This window comes from Leptinotarsa decemlineata, unplaced genomic scaffold (genome assembly GCF_025532065.1).
Source record: "Leptinotarsa decemlineata unplaced genomic scaffold, Ldec_3_MD MMD2_tig00026307_RagTag_RagTag, whole genome shotgun sequence".
Lineage (NCBI taxonomy): Eukaryota > Metazoa > Arthropoda > Insecta > Coleoptera > Chrysomelidae > Leptinotarsa > Leptinotarsa decemlineata.
This window is the reverse complement of record NW_027412681.1, coordinates 9828763-9853429: the sequence shown is the minus strand read 5'-3', so window position 1 is coordinate 9853429 and position 24667 is coordinate 9828763. Positions and strand designations below refer to the sequence as shown.

The following is a 24667-nucleotide window of genomic DNA, read 5'->3' as shown; positions in this document are numbered from 1 at the left end:
ATTGAAATTTGAAATAATGAAATTAATGAATAAGATGGCGACTGGGCGCCATCTGGAAAAAAAAATCAAATAGAAAGGGGGGTCTTGTGACACATCATTTTGAAGCTCCTGACGAATACTTCACAACCCTAGAATATCTTCTTCTACTACAAAATGGCGGAACATTTAATAATTTCCTGAAGACCAAAACATTATTATCGATATTTATAGAAATATTCCTTTTTATCTGCCATATAGCAATTCCAACAACACTCTAAGGTTTGTTGAGTTATTTTTTGTTTATAAAAATTATAAAAAATGTCAGTACGACAATGAACATCATTGTTCAGCTAGAATATTCTCACTTAGTTTTCGGTTTTACTAGTAGAAAGGCACCGCGTCAACAATCTCTCGTCCATTGAAAGAAAGACGAGACCGAAAGGATTTTCAATGAACGTTTTTCGAATCGTCCTATCTGTAAAACATATTTGAGGAAACTTGTATCCGAATTCACACATACCCAATATCCAGAAAAATATAACGTTTTGGCAGGAATATTAGGAAACCATATTATAGGACCTTCATTCATTGATCAATATTTAACAGAGGAACTGTATTTGAATATGCTGGAAACTACTGTTGACCCTCTCATCACTGAAATCGTCGAAGCGAATCCTAATGAATTCGACATCAACATTCCAACAAGATGGAGCACCACCACATTACTCCAGGCAAGTAAGAAACTATTTGGGTACTATTTTTCCCAGTCGTTGGATTCGCCGTCGAGGTCCTACAGAATGGCCAGCCCGTTTGCCAAATTTGACACCTATGGATATTTTTTCATGGGGCTATTTGAAGCAAAAGATGTACGAAACTGAACCTGCTTCAATATAGGATATACGGCAGAGAATAATGAATATTTGTAGAGATATTGACGTTTCTGTGTTCGAAAATGTTCGGCGTGAAATATCGGATAGGCTGTTCATATGTCAAGAAGTTCAAAGCAACCATTCCGAGCATTTTCTGAACTGACCTAAAGATTATTATTTCATATTATGTAGTGAAATGTCAATGTATCCAGGCAATCATTTAAAGTTCCGCCATTTTGTAGTAGTTGAAGATATTGACATTGTATTCTAGGGTTGTGAAGCATTTGTCAGGAGCTTCAAAAAAATGTGTGACAAGACCTCTCTTTCCATTAAATTTTTTCCCTAGATGTCGCCCAATCACCATCTTCGAAGTTTCATCTGTCAATTTCAGTTCAAAATGAAGTATTCATGCATTAACTTCATTATCCCTAATTTCAATTTTTTTAGTTGACCCGTTCAAAAAATAAAAGTGGGAGACATCAAAGAAATGCACTGTATATATTTATACCTATTGAAGAACATGGTAGTGGAAGCACATTGCTGTTTGGATCGGATCTGTCCTGCACTGATGAGAAGTAATACCTCGATACCGATCTGCAAAACTAACCTATGTGGGGTATATTGCATAGGTATATTCATCATTTTATGTAATTTTATTTTGGATAATCGACTGGAAATCAGAAGCACTGAGTTGTTTTGCCGAGATCATAGAAGTATGGAATTTAATGTATAATGTCAACCCTCCATGCAGCAACAGTTATTGTTATTACTATTTTCAAATTGAAAAATAGACACAAATATATTTTTATTACAGGGACATTTTCTATAGCATGCTTGATGACAGGAAAAGCGGTTTTGGAATATGCTGATCACTCTTTCCTCGGAGATACTGTTTCGATATCGAATACTACAGTAACTGGCTTCACCCCCGTTCAGGTGGCATGTGCGGTTACTTTCGTCTCTGCTGTTGTTCAGGTAAGTCACCAACATGAAACCTCCATTCAAATCTTTTATGAACTCGTGACTTTATGCAGTAGATATTTTAATGATTCTTCTCACTAAAAAAAATCTGTCAGGTAATTTATATCTCATTTTCTTGAATCATCGTCATCCTTGTGTTGGTCTTCTGAAATCTATCCTGTAGATGTCCTCTCGACTACGAGACAGTATTTTTTATCCAGATGCCAGTCAAAAAGACATATTCTTCTGAAATCTATCCTGTAGATGTCCTCTCGACTACGAGACAGTATTTTTTATCCAGATGCCAGTCAAAAAGACATATTCCATTCAGTCTTCTGGGACCGATTGTCTACAACTCTTTACCGAATAACAAACACTGTAAATCATTTCCAAAAATGAAAAAAAATTTCACACACTTCATCTCTGATCTACCACGAAACAAAATTAATGAAATTTCTGATCGTGTTCCCTGAAGCACTTCTTAAAAATAATTGAATTCATTTTACTGTTCATTACTTTTATCCTTGACACCTGACGTGCCCGTGACATAAATCAACGCAAAATGCAAATATTTCAGACTTTCTTTTAAACATTTGTCTACGTTTGGGACTACTGCATTGTTTTATTTTATCTACTTAGTTTTATTGAAATACGCTCTCACTGAAGAAAATATTCAGTCAGTGAAATCTTTCTGATAATCTCTCAACTATTTTCTGAAAAATTCTGATAATGCTTTTTTTTTCAGCTGCTCATGTATGTTTTGCACTTGGGAGCTGCAAGTGCTCTCTTATCAGAAATGCTCGTAAATGCTTTCACTGCTGGTGCAGCTGTACAAGTTATCTCCACCCAAGTTAAAGATCTGCTTGGCCTCAGCCTACCCAAATTCAAAGGATATTTCACAGTTATAAATGTAAGTTTGAGTGATGATTTGAATTTATTTTTGACAACAGTTTTGAGCACTGCGGAATAAGTTTCGTGTTCTGTGTAACCATTGTTACTGAAACTTGTTCAACATTAGAAATACCAAGGTGATCCCATCAATCCCAAATCACCCATTGCAATTTAAAAAAAATACCGTTTCCACATATTACTTCCGCAACTGTATTGATAGTGAGCTTATCACTTTCTAAAACCTGTACAAATATTTAAACAGGGTGTTTATTGAACATGCGGCAAAAACGTAACGGGGATTATTCTAGGGATATTTTGTCCTTTGGTTATTTCTGATAAGGCGCTATGTTTCGAAGATACGGAGCGAAAAATAATTTCTATAATAAAAATTCATTACCACACTCTATCACAGCCATTACATGGCTGTGATAGAGGATATTGGTTTTGAAAATAAAGTTAAAGAGCATACGAACATAACAAGTAGTGGGGGTACTTTAATTGACTTAGTGTTGTCAAATTGTGACACCAATGTACAAGTACTGGATTTACCTAGAATTGGTAACCACAGAAATATAATAGTAAATCTCGATGAAGTTGTTTCAAAAAATGAAGTAAATTTAATCGAGAGTAGAGGTAGGACTTTGGATTATCATGCAATCAATGAAAGACTAGAGAGTATAGAATGGGATTATAGAACCTATGATATTATTCGTAAATATAAGTATTTGGTTACCACAATTTTAGAAGCTGTTGATACAGTTGCCCCTGTGAGGCAGATAAAAATATTACCTCACTATCAAGAATGGTGGAATATTATAGTCAAAAATGCGACTGCAGAGAGAGATGAAAGCTACCGGATATATGTCAATAATCGTATAGCAGAGAACTGGGAAACCTACCGACAAAAACGAAACACTGCTGTGAAGGTTATAAGACAAGAAAAAAAGAAATATTTAGAAAATAAAATAAATAGTAATATCGGTAATCCTACTAAAATGTGGCAGACTTTGAAGAAATATATACCAAAGAATAGTGTTTCTAGCACATATGCAAGTATTGAATTCGATGATGTTATTATTGAAAATGATAATATCAAAATGTCAAATAGTCCTAATGAATACTATGTCAAAAGTATTAACGACATCACTGATTCAATTAATATACCTCAAGACGAAATTCCTCTTATAGTTAGTCCTGTTTCACATAAATTGAGATATTTCAAGATGATTACCATTGTGAATCTCAAGGAAATAATATTTTCAATGACAAATAAAAATAGTACAGATGAAATATCTACAAAATTGTTGAAAGAATGCTTCTCAACCATCTCTAAACCACTTTTGAAACTCATAAAGTGCCTGATGAAATGAAAATTGCAACAATTATCCCAATTCCTAAAGTCCCAAATACGAATAAAGCTTGTGAATTGAGACCAATAAATATGATACCAATTATAGGAAAAGTACTAGAGAAAGCGGTCTACAATCAAATTGTGGATCACTTGGAAGGTAATAAGGCCCTTACATGTGTTCAGTCAGGGTTTCGTAATAAACACAGTTGTGAAACTGCTTTGCAATGTGTGCTCCACGATTGGAAGAACACTTTAGAAAAAAATCAAATTACAGTGACCGTTTTTCTGGATTTGCAAAGGGCTTTCGAAACTATTGACAGAACCAGATTATTGAAGAAATTGGAGTCAGTTGGAATTGTAGATGCAGCATTACAATGGATTGCAGACTATTTGAATAACCGGAAACAAAAATTAAGATTTAACCATGTTACATCTGGCACACTCGATAAGAATATAGGAGTGCCTCAAGGTAGTGTTCTGGGTCCTTTATTGTTTCTAGTTTATATAAATGATATTGTTGAGGTGGTGAAAGAATGTTGTATACACCTTTTTGCTGACGACACTGTTATTTATCACACTGGGAATAATCATTCAACATGCTTCAATGCAATCAACGAAAGTTTAGAAGCCATTCAAAATTATTGCTGTGGAAACTTATTGAAAATAAATACAAACAAAACAAAATGGATGTTAATCAGTAGAGATAAAATGTATAGGGAAGTAATGAAAACAGAGCCAAAACTTTCAATCGATGGTGTCCAGATAGAAATGGTTCAGACATTTAAATATTTAGGGGTTTTGGTTGATCGTTAACTGTATTTTAATGACCATGCAAAAAATGTTATAAGAACAATTGCCATGAAAATTTATTATTTGAGGAGATGTTCTCCGCATCTCACTCAGTGGAGTAAACTTATAATTTATAATACACTTATTCTTCCTCATTTCAACCACTCTGCAACAGTGCTTTATCTGGTGAATCAAAATGTGCTAAGCCGTTTGCAAAAATTGCAAAATCAAGCTATGCGAATTATTCTTTGTTGTGCACGTGACACGTCAATAAATTCTATGCTCGATACTCTTCATTGGTTACCGGTTAAGACTTATCTATTATATCACTCCCTTATATTCATTCATAAAATTAAAAGAGGTATAGCACCTGAATACTTGCAGAATATCTTAGTTCTCAATCAGGATGTTCATCAGCACGATACTAGATGTAGAGGTAATCTTCGTGTTCCTCTGGTTAGCAGAACATATAGCCAAAACTCTATTTTTGTTAAAGGTGTAACCATGTACAACAATATTCCGGTTTATGTAAAAAATTCTGAAAGTCTGAGTATATTTAAAGTCAAACTCAAGAAGCACCTATTAACGGATGGAATTATATTGTAGTAACATTTTTTTTTACAATATATTTGAGGTGAGATGTAAATTAGTAATTAATTATTTTAATATAAGTATATTACAGCTTAATGACATTGTACAAGTTACAAAAAAAAAAAACTATAATTTTTAGATTGTATCGATTTCTTTAAAATTGTTATTCACTTATATGTATAATTTATTAGTCTTTGACTAAATAAAGGATTTATATATATATATATATATATATATATATATATATATATATATATATATATATATATATATATATATATATATATATATATATATTACCAAAAATCATAAGTAATGTTTAATAATCTACAAGAACTTTTGGAAGTGACTACACCCCCACTCGAATGCAAGAGAACTCTTTCAAAAACACCAGAATCTTTTCTGATTGCGTTACATCCAGCGATTATCTGATTTCTCAAATATTCCATATCTTCCACTGGGATATTATAAACTAATGACTTCAGTTGGCCCCATAGAGCCACCTGACCAATCTAGCGATCTCCGTATGTTACTGTTGAAAACTTTTGAGCCAATATGCGCTGGTGCACCATTGTGCATGAACAACATTACATTTCTTGTAACTGAAACTGAGGTAGCACTTGTTCCAAAAAGTTGCGGTATTCCTTGCCGGTAATACTTGCTGGCAGAAATACCGGTAGAATTGGAAAAAAATCCCGGCCCAATTGAGAAGTCACCTATAATTCCCACACAAACGTTTAACAAGAACATATGTTGAAAGCGATATTCAAGCACCTCATGTGGATTTTTTTCAGCCCAAACATTACATGGTCTTTGTAGAAATTTCTTATGGCATTTCTTGAGAAACTGGCTTCATCGTCAGTAGTTGAGGAATTTGGAACAATGTACGAAAAAGCCATTGATATAATGCATGACGTGGAAAGAAATCTGTGCCTGAACTCGTTTTGTATGTGGTATGGGTACAACAAATACTTTCTGAACGTTCAACGAGAACTGATGTTGAAAGCGATATTTAGGCAACTCGTGTGGATTTTTTTCAGGCAAAACATGTTTTTTATGGAAATTCCTTATGTCATTTCTTGAGAAACTGGCTTCATCGTCAGTAGTTGAGAGATTTGAACCAATGTACGCAAAAGCCATTGACATAATGCATTACGTGGAAGTGCCTGAACTAGTAGTATGTAGTATGGGTACAACAAATACTTTCTAAGGATTTTCCAAATCGTCCCGTTACTCATATTTAGAGTATCTGCAATTTTTAAAGTGGAGGTACCTGGATCTTCTTCTATGATGGCCAGCACATTCTCTTCTACTTCTACCGTTCTTACTGTCATTAGCCTTCGCTTCAATTCTTTTGTTTCACGAAGTCGTTGATGTATACTTTGGAAGGTTTTTCTCTCAGGCACATTACGATTAGGAAATCGTTCACTGTACAACCGCCTAACTTCCAATGAATTGCCATCAAAAAGTCCAATGAAATGCATATCAGCCATCTCTGCGTTACTATAGCCATTCATGATAGAGAACTTCACTAACAAGACTTAACTAACAAGATTGAACACAGAAAATGCACGTCAAATAGACAAAGTCAATCAGTTTCAATCTATTCGAAACATATAAATGATCACTTACGAGACATACTATTCAAGTTGAATGTCTGCAGCCGTTTGTAGTAATCGGAATGTTGTTGATAGGTAACAACAGAATTGTTAGATTTTTAATACTTGGTAGGTCCAGTGTAGTACGCTATACTTTCATTTCGGCTATGTTAATAATTTTGAAATTACCAAGGACAAAGGACAAAATATCCTTAGAATAGTCCAAGGAATATTCCCTGAATTTTTTGCCGCATGTTCAATCAGCACTCTGTATTACCCTTCAAACATCATGTAACTATCTAATGAGTCTGAAATAGTGAAATAACCTATTTCCTTTCGCTCAATTTTAACCACCTCATAACCAACGAAATTTCTTTTGTACATACGGACTCATGAATCCAAGCTTGTTGTTTTATGTATCAACATCTATCTTCTTTTTAGTAACGCCTTCTGTCGCCCACTAAGTCTGGGAAGTAAATTAATGGAGTATAGACATGAAATTCGTCTCCTTACAAAATTTTACATTATACTCTGATAGACATTTTATACGTACTAAATACAATTATGGTCAATTCCTCAAATAGTTTCATATGTATCAGTTTTTTTATATTGAAAGTCATAAGTTTGATATGAGTCTCAGATGAATTTTTTGAAAAAAATATATTTCATTGCGACTGGAATTGGGAAAAGCAATTCCAAATTCATTTCCAGTTTACGATCAAATGTTTTAGATCAATTTACAAGATAATGACTCAAATGATTTTGGGTTGTTTCACAAGTTGTGTACATTTCAATGTCATGAATTTTAGAAGTTCCATATCTCAATGAATATTTTTCTACCGTGTCGCGGTTTATTGATGCTGTTTTCAAACACTTTTTTTTCAGACAATATCCGCCATAATAAGTAATTTGGAAAACGTGAACTACGCAGCTTTATTGTCTTCTGCAGTAACCATTACGATATTATCATTCAATAATGAAGTACTCAAGGTAAGATACATTTTTTGTTCATACTACGAGGTTATTGAAAATTGTAACATACAAAAAATAGTTTTAGATAAGAAACTGATTTTATATTGAACTCATACTATGTTCGAATATTCTACTTTTGATTCGACAGAACAAAGAATTACTGATATATTTCCAAGTAGGAATGCACTGATATAAATATATTTATTTTCAGCCAATAGTGGCCAAGAGAACAACGATTCCAATACCTATTGAGCTGATAGCTGTGGTCAGCGGAACATTGATCTGTCAGTATTCCAATTTACATGAAACTTACAATATCAAAATAGTTGGTGATATACCTACTGGGTGAGTTGAGCTGTAAGTTTTAATTTTCGAAAATAGTTTTCACTCTTCTGGTCACAATACGATTTGCGCAAAGTGCTGTTTGAAACGAGTTATATAAGCTTGTTTAATTCGACCTATATACTTGTCATTGTCTGGCCAATGAACTTCACATCAACTGTCTAATGTCGCCTTGCAGAATAACTATATAATGAGCGAACATTAATAAATGTTAATTGACTAAATTAACATTGTTCGAAATTTTTGATGTCGGAAAATAGTACTGGACTCATGGGTGCTTTCGGAAGTCTGAAAATAGCAAAGTGTGGTATGGGAATTATGAACAGCGACCAAGATTTTATTCAAAATGGCCTATTGTTTTGTAATGTGAATTGTTCTGAAATTTTGGGAGAAATTTTTCGTCAATTCTCACTGAAGAAATGATTGATGTCAGACTGAACGTGGAATTGAAAGTTCACCCTCTCAGATGTAAATAACCTGAGCAAGAGAAAGGTGTTACTATAATTCATGTTGGGATGAAGTCAACTTGATTGGTAAAATATGCGTCTTGAAAAATGTTGCATTTTTGATGTATTCAACTGACCCAGGAACTGAAGTTAAACGACCATACACAACGATGTGTGTTTGCTGAATGATCCCTGGATCAGTTGGCAACTGATTTTCATCGATGAGGCCCATTACTGGATGAGTGGGTACGTGAACAAACAAAATTATCGAATTTGGGACAATACCATTCGACATGAGTCATCGTGTGGAATGGCTGGCGGTCATCGGTTAATATTTCTTTGAGAACGACGTTGGCCAGGTCACCACTGTAAACGGCAGGTACTATAGGTCGATGATAACCTCTTCTGGCCTGAATTGAATGATCTGGACATCAACAATATGTGGTTTCAATAGGACGACGCTACGTGCCACACAGCTCATGCCACACCGGATATTCTGCACGAGCATGGTCGTGTAGGGTGAGTGTAGGCACACAGCACTCAGGCCACATGTGACCCATTGAATATTCTTCCGAGGAGTTGTCCTCCTAGGTCATCTTCCTTTTCCAGGAAGGTGGGCAGGTCATTAGGAGACATCTTCTTTATATCAGCAGGTGAAGGCCAACATTCGCAGAACACACTCTCTTTGGTTAACTTGAGGTGTCTCACGGTGGCCTCCGTGAAGGTTTTGGAAAATGCAGCGACATTACTGTCGTTGCGCGGCTTCTTCAACCTTCTTGGAGTACCGGTACCCTCCGTGGAGGTGCACAAGTGAAGGCACTTTCCTGCAGAGGCAGCCGGTTCCTTGCCTTTGTTCAAGGCGAGGCTCTTGTCGCCCGCTTCAGGAAGTGCCCTTGCTGATTGAGGTGGAGCGGGGTAGGAGCAGTTCTTGTGGGGTTTTCTTAAGCAGCAGGTGTATGCGGTCCTCAGAGCTGATATAACTCATTTCATCGGGTAATTTCAGCCATGGTCATGGAAAATCGAACGTTTTGGATGCATTCCAAGCAGAGAAGCCGTGGCGGACCTTTGAATAAAGTTATATTTCACACATGATGGCATCAATAGGTCTTTCAAACGAATGGAGAATTTCGATTATATCTCATACACACACTATGTTTTATTCAAATTCAAAGATAGGAAGCGCTCAGTGAAAGACCCGTTAGTATGTTCTGAAATTTAATTTAGAATTAAGTCACTTTTCCAGATAATTCATCTGACCTAGTTATTCGTCTAACCGTATCTTATTCACTAACAAGTTTCCTTTTTCCATACAAAACATTTCTCGTTACTCGACGAATAGCTCTTTTTTTTCCAATTTCCAATCGAAAATTTCCATTGCAGTATTCAATTATTTGTGGAAAAATAAGATACTTCGTAAAGAAAGAACTCTTGCCAAAGAAAAAAGAAAATATGAAATGAAGCCTGGGGTTCTCCAATGATCAATTTGGTGTATAATCAACTACTTTAATCAACCTAACAAGCTTGTCTGCTTTTCCCATTCAGAGCAAAGCTGCACTTTGCAACACAGAAACGCATAGGAACTATTGTTTATTTTGGATAAGTGAAGTTTGAGTTTTCTGACGATATCTTAAAAGGCATCTTCGTTAGGGTAGCTGTCCATATTTTCTACTACTCAAGATTGTTATTTGAAAAAAGTTGAGCCCAACACTATATTTGTGATTCAGCTTAGCATCACTGATAAAACCTGTGCAGGTCTGGAATTGCCAATGCTTTGTTCTTGTGCTCTAGTTTCATCTGATTGCTCTCCGGCACTAAAAGTTAAAGAAAGACAGGAAAAGATGTCTCATTCAGTGATTGATGTTGAATCTTTGTTTTGCATCATAACGAAACCCTGTAAAGACCCTCTTCCACATCGAATACCCGAGGTTTGTGAGAGATGTGTATTTGTTAGTCATAATTCATTATTGGTAGATTTGCTGTTCTTGAAGCGCGACAGCCAGTTGACCGAAAAACAATCGTTTTTTGAACTTCAGTTCCATATTTGAACCGTTTGTACACCAGGTGTTTGGATCAACCATATACTCGGGATGATTGCATCATGCCCTGTACGCATTTTGAGACTTCAATCAAGATGATAACGTGAGAAATATATACTTTGGTATCATTTTTCCCAGTTATCTTGACGACATATATACCACCGTTTCAGATTCAGGCCCAATAAAAACATGGTAATTGATGACTTTGAACAGAGCTTACAAGACGATGAATTGTCGTAAAGTTACTGATAAATTTAATTTTATTTTTCAGATTACCACAGCCGGAGCTTCCCCCATTTTCTCTACTTTCTTCTGTGTTAATTGACGGTTTTTCAGTTGCTATCGTTTCCTACGTCACTTCTTTGTCTCTGGCCCTCATGTTGGCTCAAAGAGGAGACTATGAAGTGGATGCAAATCAAGAGCTTCTAGCAATGGTAAGGAAAATAACATAGTTAGGAAAACATCTACTTTCATTTCGATTGATAACTCTTTCAGATAGTTGTCATCTTCATGACTTTTTCTTAAACTCTAAAATTGTTTACTGTAGAATCAGGCATGAGAGTTTTCCGGCCAAACTTCGATGCTATGGCTTGTTGGGTCTTTTTTGTGTATGGCTCTTCAGCTTCCTGAAATAACGTTTCTTGCAAGTGAATCCAGTATATAGCTTTGCTGACAGCACACTTGTTACGTCATGCTATTCGTTCACCAGGACGTCGGCTGCTGATGCACATCTTCTCCGGCAGCAGGTTGCATATTTTAATGAGAATCTAGAAGTGATTTCGAATTGGGGTGAAAGTAACCAGGTTCAATTCAATGCCACAAAAACTGAGGCATCGGTTTTCTTCAAGAAGATGAATGTCTCCAAACCGGATATAATAATGTTAGGACAGACAATTCCGCTTTCTGCTTCGATAAGTTCGTTGGCGGTTGAAATTTACACCAATGTATCTTGGCACAATCATGTGGCTGGAATTACAAAGGCTCCTACTCAAAATCTCTGAGCACTGTTCTGAACCAGGAAAATGTACAAACGTCAGCAACTTTTGATTCTTTATGAAGCTCAGATCAGACTCTCTTTAGAGTATTGGTCACATGTATGGAGCTCCACCCCTGAGCATACTTTGAAGCTGCTGGATACCTTCCAGAAATGAGCCATTCACCTGATTGGATACACAGACATCATACACAGTCTGGAACGTCGGAGCAAGGTTGGGGATTTTTCTTTCTTCTATGAAAACTTTCACGGGATGTGTTCAAGTGACTTGATACATTTGAATCCACCAAGAGCAGTTAATATCAGAAAAACGCCATGGACTGTGGCTGCTCATCGTTTTGCGGTTTTAGGTTTCAGAACTTCTTCATTTGGAGAACTGCGTTTATGTGGAATAAGCTTCCTGAGAACGATTTCCCAAATGGATATAATCTCTAGCGATTCAATTCCAACGTGAACCGCTTGTAGGAATCCCATCAAGTCAACCCATTTCAAATCGCCTGGGCGAAAACAATCAATGAAATCAACATAACACTGATAATGTTGGTTGGTTTGTCATCATTTCTAATTTCGGTATGGTCCCGCCTACTAGTACGGGTTCATTAGAAGACGGTGAGAGAGAGAGAAAGATAATCCTCAAGTTCCTTACTCTTCTGTTCGTTTGATCAGTAAAGATTTTTACGAAGTTTCAAACCGTTGACAACTCATTGTTTAAAATTTTTCAATTGTCACACTTTGAAGTAATGAATAAAATGCCCATGGGAGAATAAGATCAAATATCAGGATTCTACTCATTTTTTATAGTTGAAAACTGATTCTTCTGCAAGTGATGTGTGTGCGTGTGTGATGGATTTAAAAAAAATATTTCTGTTCTTGCTCACTTTTCAGATTACCGATTTGATTTTCAGTCGAGTGAGCAGTGAATGAGTGAGTTTTTGTTGAAAGCTATATAATGCTTTCTTGAATATAAGTTATTTCCATATAGGTTTTATGATTTTCAGAACAGTTTCTATGATCTATGTATTGAATTCATCCACTCGTCACAACATAATGTTGTCAGCTCATTCTTGTTACTCTTGAAATTCATTTGAAATAGTATTTGTTTTTATTGTATGGTTTTCATTATTCAAATATTGGGGAAAGCTCATAGGAAAAACTGTCACTCCCATAATTGAATGATGATAGGCAGACAAACCTTCACGATAAATAAAAAGTATTTCCTACCTATACCTATAGTAGTCTTCATACCTCAAGAAATATAGTGAAAAATATCAGTCTGAAGTCATTATACGAGCACGATATATCTACATATCAGTTTTCATTCATCAAATTTTGTTTCAGGCAGCAGGAAATGTGTTTGGTTCTTTATTCTCTTGCATGCCAATATGCGCTTCTTTATCAAGATCCATGATACAACAAGTGGTAGGCGGAAAAACACAAATTGTATCGATTGTGTCATGCTTCATTCTTGTTTTCGTCCTCCTGTGGATTGGACCGTTTTTTGAACTCCTTCCGAGGGTAAGTAGTAAATAAAAATACTCTGTCCAGTGAGAATGGTAAAGGAAAATTGACAATTATTTCGGTATTTTTTAAGTAATATTACCTTTTAAAGATGGACAATATTTAATGTGTGAACTTCAATTAAAAATAATACACTGAACTTTCACTGTAACACCTTCATATTTTAATAATATTTCAAACATCAACGGACTAACACATTATATTCATCGAACTGTTCTCTACCAAGGAACAAACATCAATGAATGAATAATTATATCTATTTTCCTATCGCTACCACTAATATCTTACATAACTCATGAAAACTCAAACTATCAAGAAAAACAATGTGTCATCAAGTTCCTATCCACAGCATCATTGCCTTTATCGTTGCCGTCGACAATGATGCTAGTTCACAATAGTTTCCATTTTGGAAAACCATTTTCATATAAATTTTAAGATCTAGTTCTTGAGGTGAATATTTTTTGGGCAAGAAATATTTTCGTCTTTAACTTCTTCATGTTTATACAGAAATTATGGACAAATTTCAAAGGAAGAAAGAATGCAACTGAGGTCAGAATGAACTATTCATTACAAAGCTATGTATTTCATGCATAGAAGTTACTTTCAGATACAAACTGGAAGCAAAACCAATTCCGAAACACCTACTTTCTCATAAAATTGAATGAAACGAAAGAAAAAGTACTTTGGAAACAACTACTCCCATATGAAAATTTGATATACGAAAATCACTTTTTTTCTATTTAGTTTGTACATTCTGAACATTCGTTAAGAAATTGATTCATATATCATCCATAAAAACGCTATACAATATACTTTAATATGATACTCTTTTGTAATGCTTGAAAATGAATACATTTTGTGATTCTGAAAACTAAATGACCAAATAGTTTTCAATACTTAACCTCTATTGAATTTTTTTTTCAAAGTGAAAGTTGGTGATTAGTTTATCAAATACTCAATTATTGAGTTTGTTAAATTCCTTCTCTGAAGTTGTAGGTAGAAGGTGGTATGTATTCAAGGTATTATATTATATAAAGCGCTTATTATCTAGAATTCGAAAAGTATATTCAGAGAAAATTTTAAAATTGTTACTTGATGAAAAAATTGATTTTATTTTCTCATAGTTTATTTTGTTCCTAACAAACCTACACGTCCAAGTTAACATTCTAAATTTCAGCTCCCACCTCATTAAATCAAATTGAAGTATACTGAATTCCTTGCCGTACTCTTACCATTTAAACTAATCAGCTTCGTTAAGAAGCTGGGTTCATTTGGTCGACTGTGAATATGTGTGAGTCACAATAAACACTTGCGGGTTGCGGTGAAGGGTTGAATACACCCACTCACTTCTGATCTAACCTAACCCAAGTATACTGATTTCCTTCCTTTCTTTTTCAGAGTGTCCTTGCCAGTATCATCGTAGTTTCTCTAAAAGGAATGTTGATGCAGATAGGGGACATTGCAAAATTCTGGAGACAAAGCAAATTGGACGCTCTTCTATGGATTGTTACTTTCCTGACGGTTGTGTTCGTCGGTATGGACATTGGACTACTTGTTGGTGTACTCATGTCGCTAGTAACAATCTTCATCCTCGGTTTCAAGCCACATTCCTGTCTTATGGGATTAGTACCACACACGGATATATATTTGGATGTTAATAAATACAAAGGGGTGAGCTTTTATGTATTATTGTAATCTAGCCGTATGACACACTTCAATTAAATAATTTTGATGATTATAAGAATCCCCAAGAGCATTTATGCATCGACATAAGTGATATGGAATGCAAATGTCAACTATAAATACATTGATGACTGGCTTAGAGTTTTATCCTTTATATATAGCGAGTATTCGATAAGTTTCAGTGGGTCAATTTCTCCGAAGTCAGTGAAGACTAAAAAACAAAATTTGACAATCATATATGAACGGAGAAATCAAATTCTTTACGTATCTGCAGCGTTTTCACTTTTATTGGGCGGCTTTGAAGACATAAACATCTCTGTATAAACTAGAGGTCTCTACGGTTACCCCTTTTTGGATCAATGATGAATATCAATAATTAATGCCAGTCGTCGATGAAAGATTATTTCGTTAAGCGAGATGTTCATAATGACACCAAATTCCACCTATACGTTTGTCAGAATTTTCGGTATTATAGTGGCGCACCCATTTGTGACTAGCTGTCAAAGTTCTTGCGAGTTTGCTGGTTATCCAAACAATATCCGCTCCTTTTCATAACTCCACAGAAAGAAGTCAAGAGAGGCATGTCCGGCTGTCCTTGGTAGCCATTCAATTTGCCTTTCACGCCCAATCCAACGACCAGGAAATTCCTCATCTTCCCTCACGGGAACATAAAAGTTTGGAAAACATCATTTTCAATAGCATCTGCATTCCCAGGTTTGATAGCTCCCCCTAGAAGTCGCAAGTATAAGCGTTTGGTGAAATTTTCGTCTATAAAAAAGGCCAATTACCGTTTCACCCATAATTACGGCCCATACCTTCAATTCCACAGGATTTTGTGCAATCCATCGAGGGGTGTGATCACTTCAGTATCGGCAGTTATGTCTATCAAGAGAATCATTTATAAGAAGCTTCCTTTATGACTGAAACAGATCCGATAGATGTTATTGGGTTGTGTGGTAATGCATGCTGTCTTTCGTCTGGGTCATCTCCTTTTAAGTCTTGTACAAAATGGATTCCAAACGAATAGAATGGGCTCATTTAACAAATTTTTTTTATTTCATAATTTGAAAGTTTATGTTACAAATAGTACATCTGCAAAAAATCTGAATTTTCACTCTTCATCTTCCCCCTACAAGGGAGTGCTAGCGGATATCGGATAAGCGAAATACGAGTGCTAAAGTTGTGTGTTGTTTACTGCAGTGTGTCAATTGCGTGAACATGAATAGTGATGAAAAATGACGTTACAAATATTGCATCGTTCCTAAATGCAAGAATTATTCGGTAACTGCAGCAGAAAACATTTTTATTTTACTGTTACGAAAGTTATGGCAGCACGCTATGCGGAGGGCCGACTTTGTATCTGCCAAGGGGACGCATTTTTGTTGCGAAGATTATTTTAAATGTAAGTATGAATGATAATGATTAATAAAAAAAATTATACTTCACTCTGAGCACTACTTTGAATTTTAGGTTGAAACAGACTCAGAAAATTACATGTATATCAAAACTATGAATGTGCGAAAAATGATATTGAAACCAGGCGTAATTCCGCAAATATTTGATTGCCAGATTGATAGACCGACGGCCCATACATCTAAAGCTCCACCGTTTGTTCAAAAAAAGAAAAAACAAATTCTGTTGAATACTTGCAACGAAGATATCGCTGAAAATCAAATCATGTGTGATGGAGCAGGTACACAGGAAAATACCTTGCACCTTTGATGTTGGAATTGAAGTTCATAAACAGGTTTCTCAAAGATTAGAAGCTGAACAGACCGTAAATATTATATACCAACGAAAAAGAAGTCGTTCTAAAAAAAGTATTGGAAAAAATTACTACTAAGTTTCCTCGAGGACAGTGAGAGTTTGAGTACATCAGACATGACTTCTGTCGATACATCGTCAGATTCTACTTCGTCTGGAATATTATAGTTCGAAAAACAATATTGAGCGAAGATCTATTCACTTCATAGAGAAATATCCGAAATTATGTCTTGGAATCCCAAGGGACTCTTTATTTATTATAAAACTTTTGTCTCAAAAATGCCAGTTACCCAGAATTGATATATACATTACTTTGAAGAAAATTAAATTGATTTGACGATAGCAGCGATGCATAATCTCCAACTACAGGCCTGGTTGCCACTGCTGGAAGCTCGTTTGCCTGGTGTGATGTCAAGATGTACCGCGGGCGATCTCACATTTTCAATTGCTCTTGCTCAGTTGTTAATTGACATATAAACCGGAAAACTTTGTGGGATACTTGGGGGATGATTTACTTTTATAATATATAATTTTAAATAAAAAACTAAATTAGCCTGAATGAGCCCATTAATGTTGTTTCAAAATTTCATGCAGTGTTGATTTACCTGTACCTACGGTAGCGACTATCTTGCGCACTGATTGTTTGGGTTGAACTGCATTGGTAACCAGATCTTGAATTTGGTTTTAACGGACTGGCAACCAGATCTTTTACACTAAAAGTTGTAGTTGAGTTGGAAGATGTTTCAATTGAGTGTTAAGCGAATGGTTACAGTAACAAAGCAGAATTCTTGCGTCGTTTCATAACCATGGATGGAACATGGGCCCATCACTTCAAACTCAAGACAAAAAAACAATCGAAACAGTGGACTCAGAAGGGAGAACCGGCTCCAAAGATGGCGAAGACCGTTTCATCTGCAGGCAAGGTCATGGCATCGGTTTTTTGGAATGCACGTGGGATAATTTTCATTGACTATTTTGATAAAGGTAAAGCTGTCAACGGCGAGTATTATGCAAACTTATTGCAACGTGTGAGTGAGAAAATCAAGCAAGAATGGCCGCATTTGGCTAAGAAAAAAGTGTTGTTCTGTCAAGATAATGCACGATCTCACAAATCCATTATCGCAATGACCAGAATTGATAAAATGAAGTTTGAATTGCTACCTCATGCACCCTTTTTGCCAGATTCAGCCCCTTCTCTGATTATTTTCTGATCTCAAACTTAAAATGTCTCAGTGGTTGAAGATTTCCCAACGAAGAAGAAATGATGTCGGCAGTTAATGGCTATTTTGTCCTTTGATGAATTATACTAGGGGACTCTACACAATATGAGTGTTTTACGAAACAGACTGAGTCTGAATTCAAACAGTTTCTATTTTGACTCAGCTGCCTCCTGAATCGTGGGGGAATTGCTTTTTGTACCGAATCCGCTCTGGGTCGATTTGTTGGAGGACCTGCGTTATCATCATCAGGCCTGCAGAACTGCATTTGATAACGACGCATGTTATCTTTACGGCTAAAACTTTTACCGCACCTATCACAGCAAATCATATTTGTAGGGATATTCAGTACGCACGAATTGAACTGTCTCCTGTGAGTGAGTGGCCCCTCTCTCATATATTATTTCAAAAAGTGGGGAGGGAAAGATATTACATAAGCACCCTCAAAGTCACCTCTGCATAGGAGTATGATATTGCAGAAGGTCACTCAAAGTCAAACTGAAAACGCTCTCCAGAAGCCTCTCGATCTATGCAACTGAAGGTCGTTCTAGTTCGAATCCTTGAATCTTCAAAATATCCGCGTGAATCAATAAAGGTCATTCAAGGTCAAACCCAAAACACCGTGCGAAGTATGTAGAGGAACTCAGGAACTCAGTAAAGATTGAGATTCACTCGTGTTAACTTTCAGATTGTCAGTTTGATTGATTCGACTTTCAAGAACAATATTGTCTGTCACTTAATGAATGATTAATATAACTACGTGTCGTCCGCATAATGATAGATATTAAGGATAGCATCATTACCCTAACAACAAGCATCATTGCTTGTTGATAGGGTAATTTGTGATTATAAAAACTCTTTTCGAAAACTCATCTCTCTCAGCAGAGATGAGTTTTCGAGAAAACCGCTTTTTAGCTTTCACATCTCCATCTCCTACGAAAGAATAGTGTGAAAAAATCAGTTGAGTGTAGAATGAAGTCTCTACAAAAATGTGTAGATCATGCATAAAAGTTACGTTCAGACACAAAATGGAAGAAAGGGAAAATACTTTTGAAACAACTACTTTCTCATGAATATTGAATTATGAAAAATAATTTTTTTCTATTCAATAGTCTTCCAAATATTCGTTATGGAATCGAATCAGATATCATTCATATGAACGCTGCATTACTCTTCCACATGTTATATTGTTTTGTTTCTTGTTTCTTTACCTTGAAGCTTTCCACATTTTTTTGTGAAGAGATGGAGAAGTGAAAGCCATGAAGGTTTTTCCACCTTTTTCCACTATAAACCTGACTTAGTGACATTCTAATTGTAATTTAATTTCACAGGCCAAAGAACTGAAAGGTATTAAAATTTTCCATTACTGTGGCGGCCTCAATTTTGCAACAAAGAATATATTCAGAGATGAGCTCTACAGATTGGTGGACGTTAACCCACAAAAGGAACTTATATGCCGTAACAAACTGGCCAGGAAACAAGAAAAGGTAACTTTATGGATTCAATAATTCTCATAAAAACAACAAGGTCTGGAGTCACGATTGAAGGAAACAAAATCCAAGCTGGTCCAATGGAACTCGTGGTACCAAACTTGGTATTACAAGTTCCATGGCCTACCTGAATTTTGTTTTCTCTAATTACTTATTTTTGTTTTCTTTTTTTTTTCATTTGATTCTAACAAATTTCTGGAAGAAATTTGAATACTGTTCTGACTTTGTCAATAATTCAGGTGAAACATTTTTCCCGAGACATTATGCTATGTTCATTCCAACACGATAACTGAGATCGTCATTTGCGAAAATGACTCAAGTGTTGTTTGTATTACCCGGCTCATAAATGAGTAAACTCAATGTTTCCAATAATTTCAGATTGTAGATGGTGAAAAAAAAGACAACAGTGAAAAAATGAAGAAATTACATGGAAAAATCAACACCAGTCTCAAATACATCATAATAGATTTCTCCTCAGTGAGCTACATTGATCCGTCTGGCGTATCTATGCTGGAAGGTGTAATAAAGGGTTTCGAAAAGCTACAAATCCCAGTTTTTATTGCCGGATGCTCTGGTGAGTACGGTTGAAGTGAGTAAGTCAAAAATATACTGTATTCATCAAAACTTTGAGTGAGGTCTCAGTAATTTCCATTAATTGTAATTGAATAACTAATCATTTTGAGAATGCTGACAGAGGTGTATGTATAAACTTGAGTTTTATTGCCGTAGTTTATTGCTCTGTATGGCTTTTCAGCTTCCTTAAAGAACGATCCCTGAAAGTGGAACGCTGGTGTTTCCCAGGGATCCATATTGTCTCTAACCCCCTTTTTATTGTATGTCAACGACTTATTGAAAAAACCAATAATCCAATATATTACTTTGCTGACAACAGCACACTTTCTTCGTCATTCCATCTGGGTTCCAGAACATCGGCTACGGAGGCATATCTTCACCGGCAGTAGGAGGTTCCAAATCTTAATGATGATCTAGAAGTGATTTCGAATTGGGGTGAAAGTAACCAGCTTCAATTCAATGTCCATGCATCGATTTTCTCCAAAAAGATAAATGTCTCCGAGCCGGATATAATAATAAATTTCACTAGTTGGGACTCCCATTGTCTAATATATGAAATGATTTGAGATCCCTGAAACAACTAAACAAGAAGAATTAAAAATGAATAGCTGAAAATAACAATTATATTAGGCAAAAATAACCTGAAAAGAAATGATAGTGAAATAAAATACAAGTAGAAATAGAACGATTGCAAAAAATAGAGAAATGAAAATAAAAATAAAAAGTTAAGAGATTCCAAGTCACGTTAGTTCACGACGTTTCGATTGTTAGTATCTACAATCGTCTTTGAGTGATGACAGGACTGATTCCTCCGAGAGATGACTATTTATGGGTCGTTCGAGTACTTTCACTTTTTCCATTTTTCAGTGGGAGATGACCGTTTGGCGGGAGTTGGCCATTTTTTGCTTGATGATGGGTTTCCATATGGTGCGTATCTTTACGCTAACTTGGCTGAATACGTTGTTGGAAAGCATGTTGTGTTGATGGGTCCAAACATGCTCTGCTATTCCTGATTTGCTGGTTTCCCCTTGATGTGTGTGTCTTGTGCTCGGCAATGCGAACATTCAATGACCTCTTAGTTTCACCAATATAGGATTTTCCGCACTCACAGGGTATCCGGTAAATGCAATTCTTGGAATCGCAGTCCGCGTTTGGTGGCCTGGTTTTCGTGAGACTGCTACGAATAGTGTTATCGGATCTGAAGCAGGTTCTGATGTACTTGGAACCAATTCTTCTTATCCTCTCCGATAATCCTCTGATGTAGGGAAGTGCAAACACTGGTTGTGACGGCATCTCTTCCTTGTGAGGCTCCTGCTGTCTTTTAGCCATAGTCTTCTCTACCATCGCTTTGGAGTAGCCATTCCGTTGAAGATCATTGTTGATGATGTCTAGTTCCTTCTCGAGACCTTCCTTCGTATTACAGAGCCCGAAAGCACGGTCTAATAGAGTCTTGATGATTCCTCTTTTAGTCGATTGATGGTGGTTGGATTCGTGGTTCAGATACTGTCCCGTCTGAGTGGTATACAGATATTTCCCACTTAGTGCCGGCCCTCTTAACCAATACAGACACTAAGTGGGAAACATCTGTATACACACTTTTAAAGATACTTCCACGGGAGATGTTGAAGTGTCGCCATCACATTTGATTTCACCAAGAGTGGTACATAATCCGTAATATGCGACGGACTGTAATTGCTCATCGATTTGAGGTTCAACTCAGTTCATCTAGAACTTTACTGCTCAAAAACTCTTCCATTTGAAGAACTGCGTTCATGTGGAATAAACTTCACAAAAACGCTTTTCCAAAGGAATTAAATCTCCAGCGATTCAGATTCAAGTTTGTTGGGAGTTGAAATGGTCACCAAAATGTCTTGGCACACTCACGTCGCTGGAATTACAAAAGCTGCTTCTCAAAAGCTTGGAACACTGTTCCGAACCAGAAAACTGTACGCACCTGAGCAACTTTCGATGCTTTATGAAGCTCACATCAGATCTTTTTTAGAGTTCTGTACTTATTAACAGAGCTCTGCCTCCAAACACACCCTGAAGTTGCACCCTAAATGGATTTAACATCCAGCGATTCAAAGCCAATGTGAATCGCTACTTTCGCACAGGCACCGCTCTGTGAGCGTCTAAAGGATTATCCTGTAGTGCTTGTGTTTTGTCCTCAGAAAAAGTTTGCAGGTTTCTATGCTTGATGGCCGTTCGGAATCCTAGCATCCTAGAAGATGTCTGCTGGTGTAGTAAACGAAACGCTTGCCATCTCTAATCATGTATCCTTTCTGATGGTTCATATTGCCTTTGTATTCTTGAATAATAATTGTCTCTTCATACAATCCTTCTCTGGAAACATGTTTGGCTACTGCTTATTTGCCGAGTATCCTTTTCGTAATTCCACTGTTGACCTAGTGATGCGGAATACTTCATAGTATCACCAAAGACTCTCTTGAAGCTAACCTAAGACTTGCTGTGCATGTTTTTGTTGGCTCGAATGTCGATATTGCTCCTCCAGAATCCTCCAGAATCCAGTCCGTCAAATTCTCAACCCAGGACAAAAAAAATGTCCATCCATTTTATTCTGTAATGATAATATTTTCTGGGTTTGAGGTTGTCGTATACAAACATGTTTACTTTAATAAGCTAATACAAGATATGATCAACTATCATAGTTGAATCAGAATATTTGTTTGGAGGTGGTTGACAATGTTTCGTGGTGTATTTCATCAGTTCGAACTTCCATTGTCTAATATAATATAAATTGATTTGATAACCCTGAAAAAATCAAAAAGATTAACCGAAAATAACAATTTTATTGAACAAAAAACCTGAAATCACAAAGAAATAACATACAAGCAACAACCAAACATATATTAACATATTATTAACAACGGTTTTCCCGACTTGAGCGACCCTGTATAATCCATATCAATTCATTGATTGCTGGTATTGCATGATATTTTTGAAAACTTCGATGATTTTATTACCATTGAATGATTCATTTTTCATTATGACCCTGAGGAAATGAATAATGTTCATCAAGCCAAACATATCTTCAACAGTATTTTTTCGCCAAAAAGCAATGTTTTATCAATACACGAAATTCTTTTTTACATGCTTTATATTAGCTTCACCTGTATGCATGTATGTATGTATGTATGATTGTTTGTATTTATGTTTGTATGTAACTCTCAAGATCGGGATCTGTATTGACAGAATTATCGGCATTATTACTTGATCTATGTTATTACTTGATCTAATATTATTGTCAAAGTGTTATTATTTTGAAGAATTAAAGTTATATAAATTGAAAGTAATATTTGAACAATTGGTGATTTCAGCATTTTGGGGTGAAAAAGTAATCAGAAAGTGATAATATATATGCTACATATCGAAATAAATAATAATAATAACGAATATTCTCATGCAACTCATAAATGTAAGTATGAGAATATGAAAACTATAAAGCATAAAAATATAAAAGTGAATGGATAGAAAATAACAGTAAGAATCAACTTCGTTTGAGCTTTTCGCGGGCAGATGGCGCTATACGTAACCTCCTTGATAGGTTGTTCAAAAGAGAATCAAAATAAAAAACATATTTTAAGAATTATAAGTGTCAGCGAAATTTTGTACTACAGATGAAATATTTAAATATTTTCAATTACCAGAAAAAAGGTTTGAACAAAACGGAAGATAATTCGATTATTTGAAAGCAAACCAGAATATGGATTTCAACAATGAAAACTTTATCGTAAATTGTACACCTAAAAATTGAGTATTCAAATATTTTAAAAAATCGAAAAATTAGAATTAAGGTGCTTGACATATATATCAAATCAAAAGATTGATTCGAAAAATAAAATTATTCACTGAAAAAATATTTTCAGTCTATTAGTATTTTGAATGAAATTTCAAATCAAAACATCAAGACTGAATTGTTTTTTGAAATTATTACTGCAAATTTTCTCTTTACTTCGAATTCGAAACAAATTTTACAACTGTCCGCCCTCTGTTGGAGACTTACTAAGACCTCAAACCAATGCTCAAACTTTATTAAGTTGTTTGAGAGGAATTTTACGCCGTCTTTGTGGGCCGTCTGTTAAAGATTTATATTACTAGTGACTAGAACTTGAAAAAAAAAGTATTTTTGACAATAAATCGGACTTAATAGTGAAAAATGAAAATAGTTTAAAAAACTAAAAAACACGCTTTTGCAGAACATCGAACTGAAAAGTTGATTTTTTTTTTAAATAAGCTCTAAACAATAACGAACGACAAATACTAGTATTTGAAAAAAGCGTGGGCGCTTTGTGTCATATTTTTACATATCAAGCGCACGTTGCTTTTTTCACAATAATACTATAGTATTTTTCGTTCGTTATTGTTTTGAGCTTATTTTAAAAAAATATTTTCAACTCCTCAGTTCGATGTTTTTCAAAGCGTGTTTTTTAGTTTTTTTAAACTATATTCATTATCCATATTCTTCAAAGTAACAAAATTTGCTTCACTCAAAATGTTGTATCCCACAAACTCATAGTCCGACTGCTGTGAAACGTGTACACGTGTCTTTCAAGGTTGAGGTTAACTGAACATCATGGATTCAA

General features: G+C 35.5%; 1 protein-coding gene across 4 annotated transcripts in view; it reads left to right on the top strand.

Annotated features, from left to right (window-relative positions):
• Window positions 1-24667, top strand: part of LOC111508264 (prestin) — a 73713-nt gene that overhangs the window by 48625 nt on the left and 421 nt on the right. For all 4 annotated transcript variants that reach the window (XM_074180881.1, XM_023163703.2, XM_023163704.2 and 1 more), the window contains exons 5-13: window positions 1663-1823; window positions 2554-2718; window positions 7914-8018; window positions 8212-8345; window positions 11096-11258; window positions 13157-13333; window positions 14735-15007; window positions 19332-19487; window positions 19869-20064. In XM_074180881.1, the coding sequence (XP_074036982.1) occupies window positions 1663-1823; window positions 2554-2718; window positions 7914-8018; window positions 8212-8345; window positions 11096-11258; window positions 13157-13333; window positions 14735-15007; window positions 19332-19487; window positions 19869-20064 (1530 nt within the window). The remainder of the gene's footprint in view (window positions 1-1662; window positions 1824-2553; window positions 2719-7913; window positions 8019-8211; window positions 8346-11095; window positions 11259-13156; window positions 13334-14734; window positions 15008-19331; window positions 19488-19868; window positions 20065-24667) is intronic.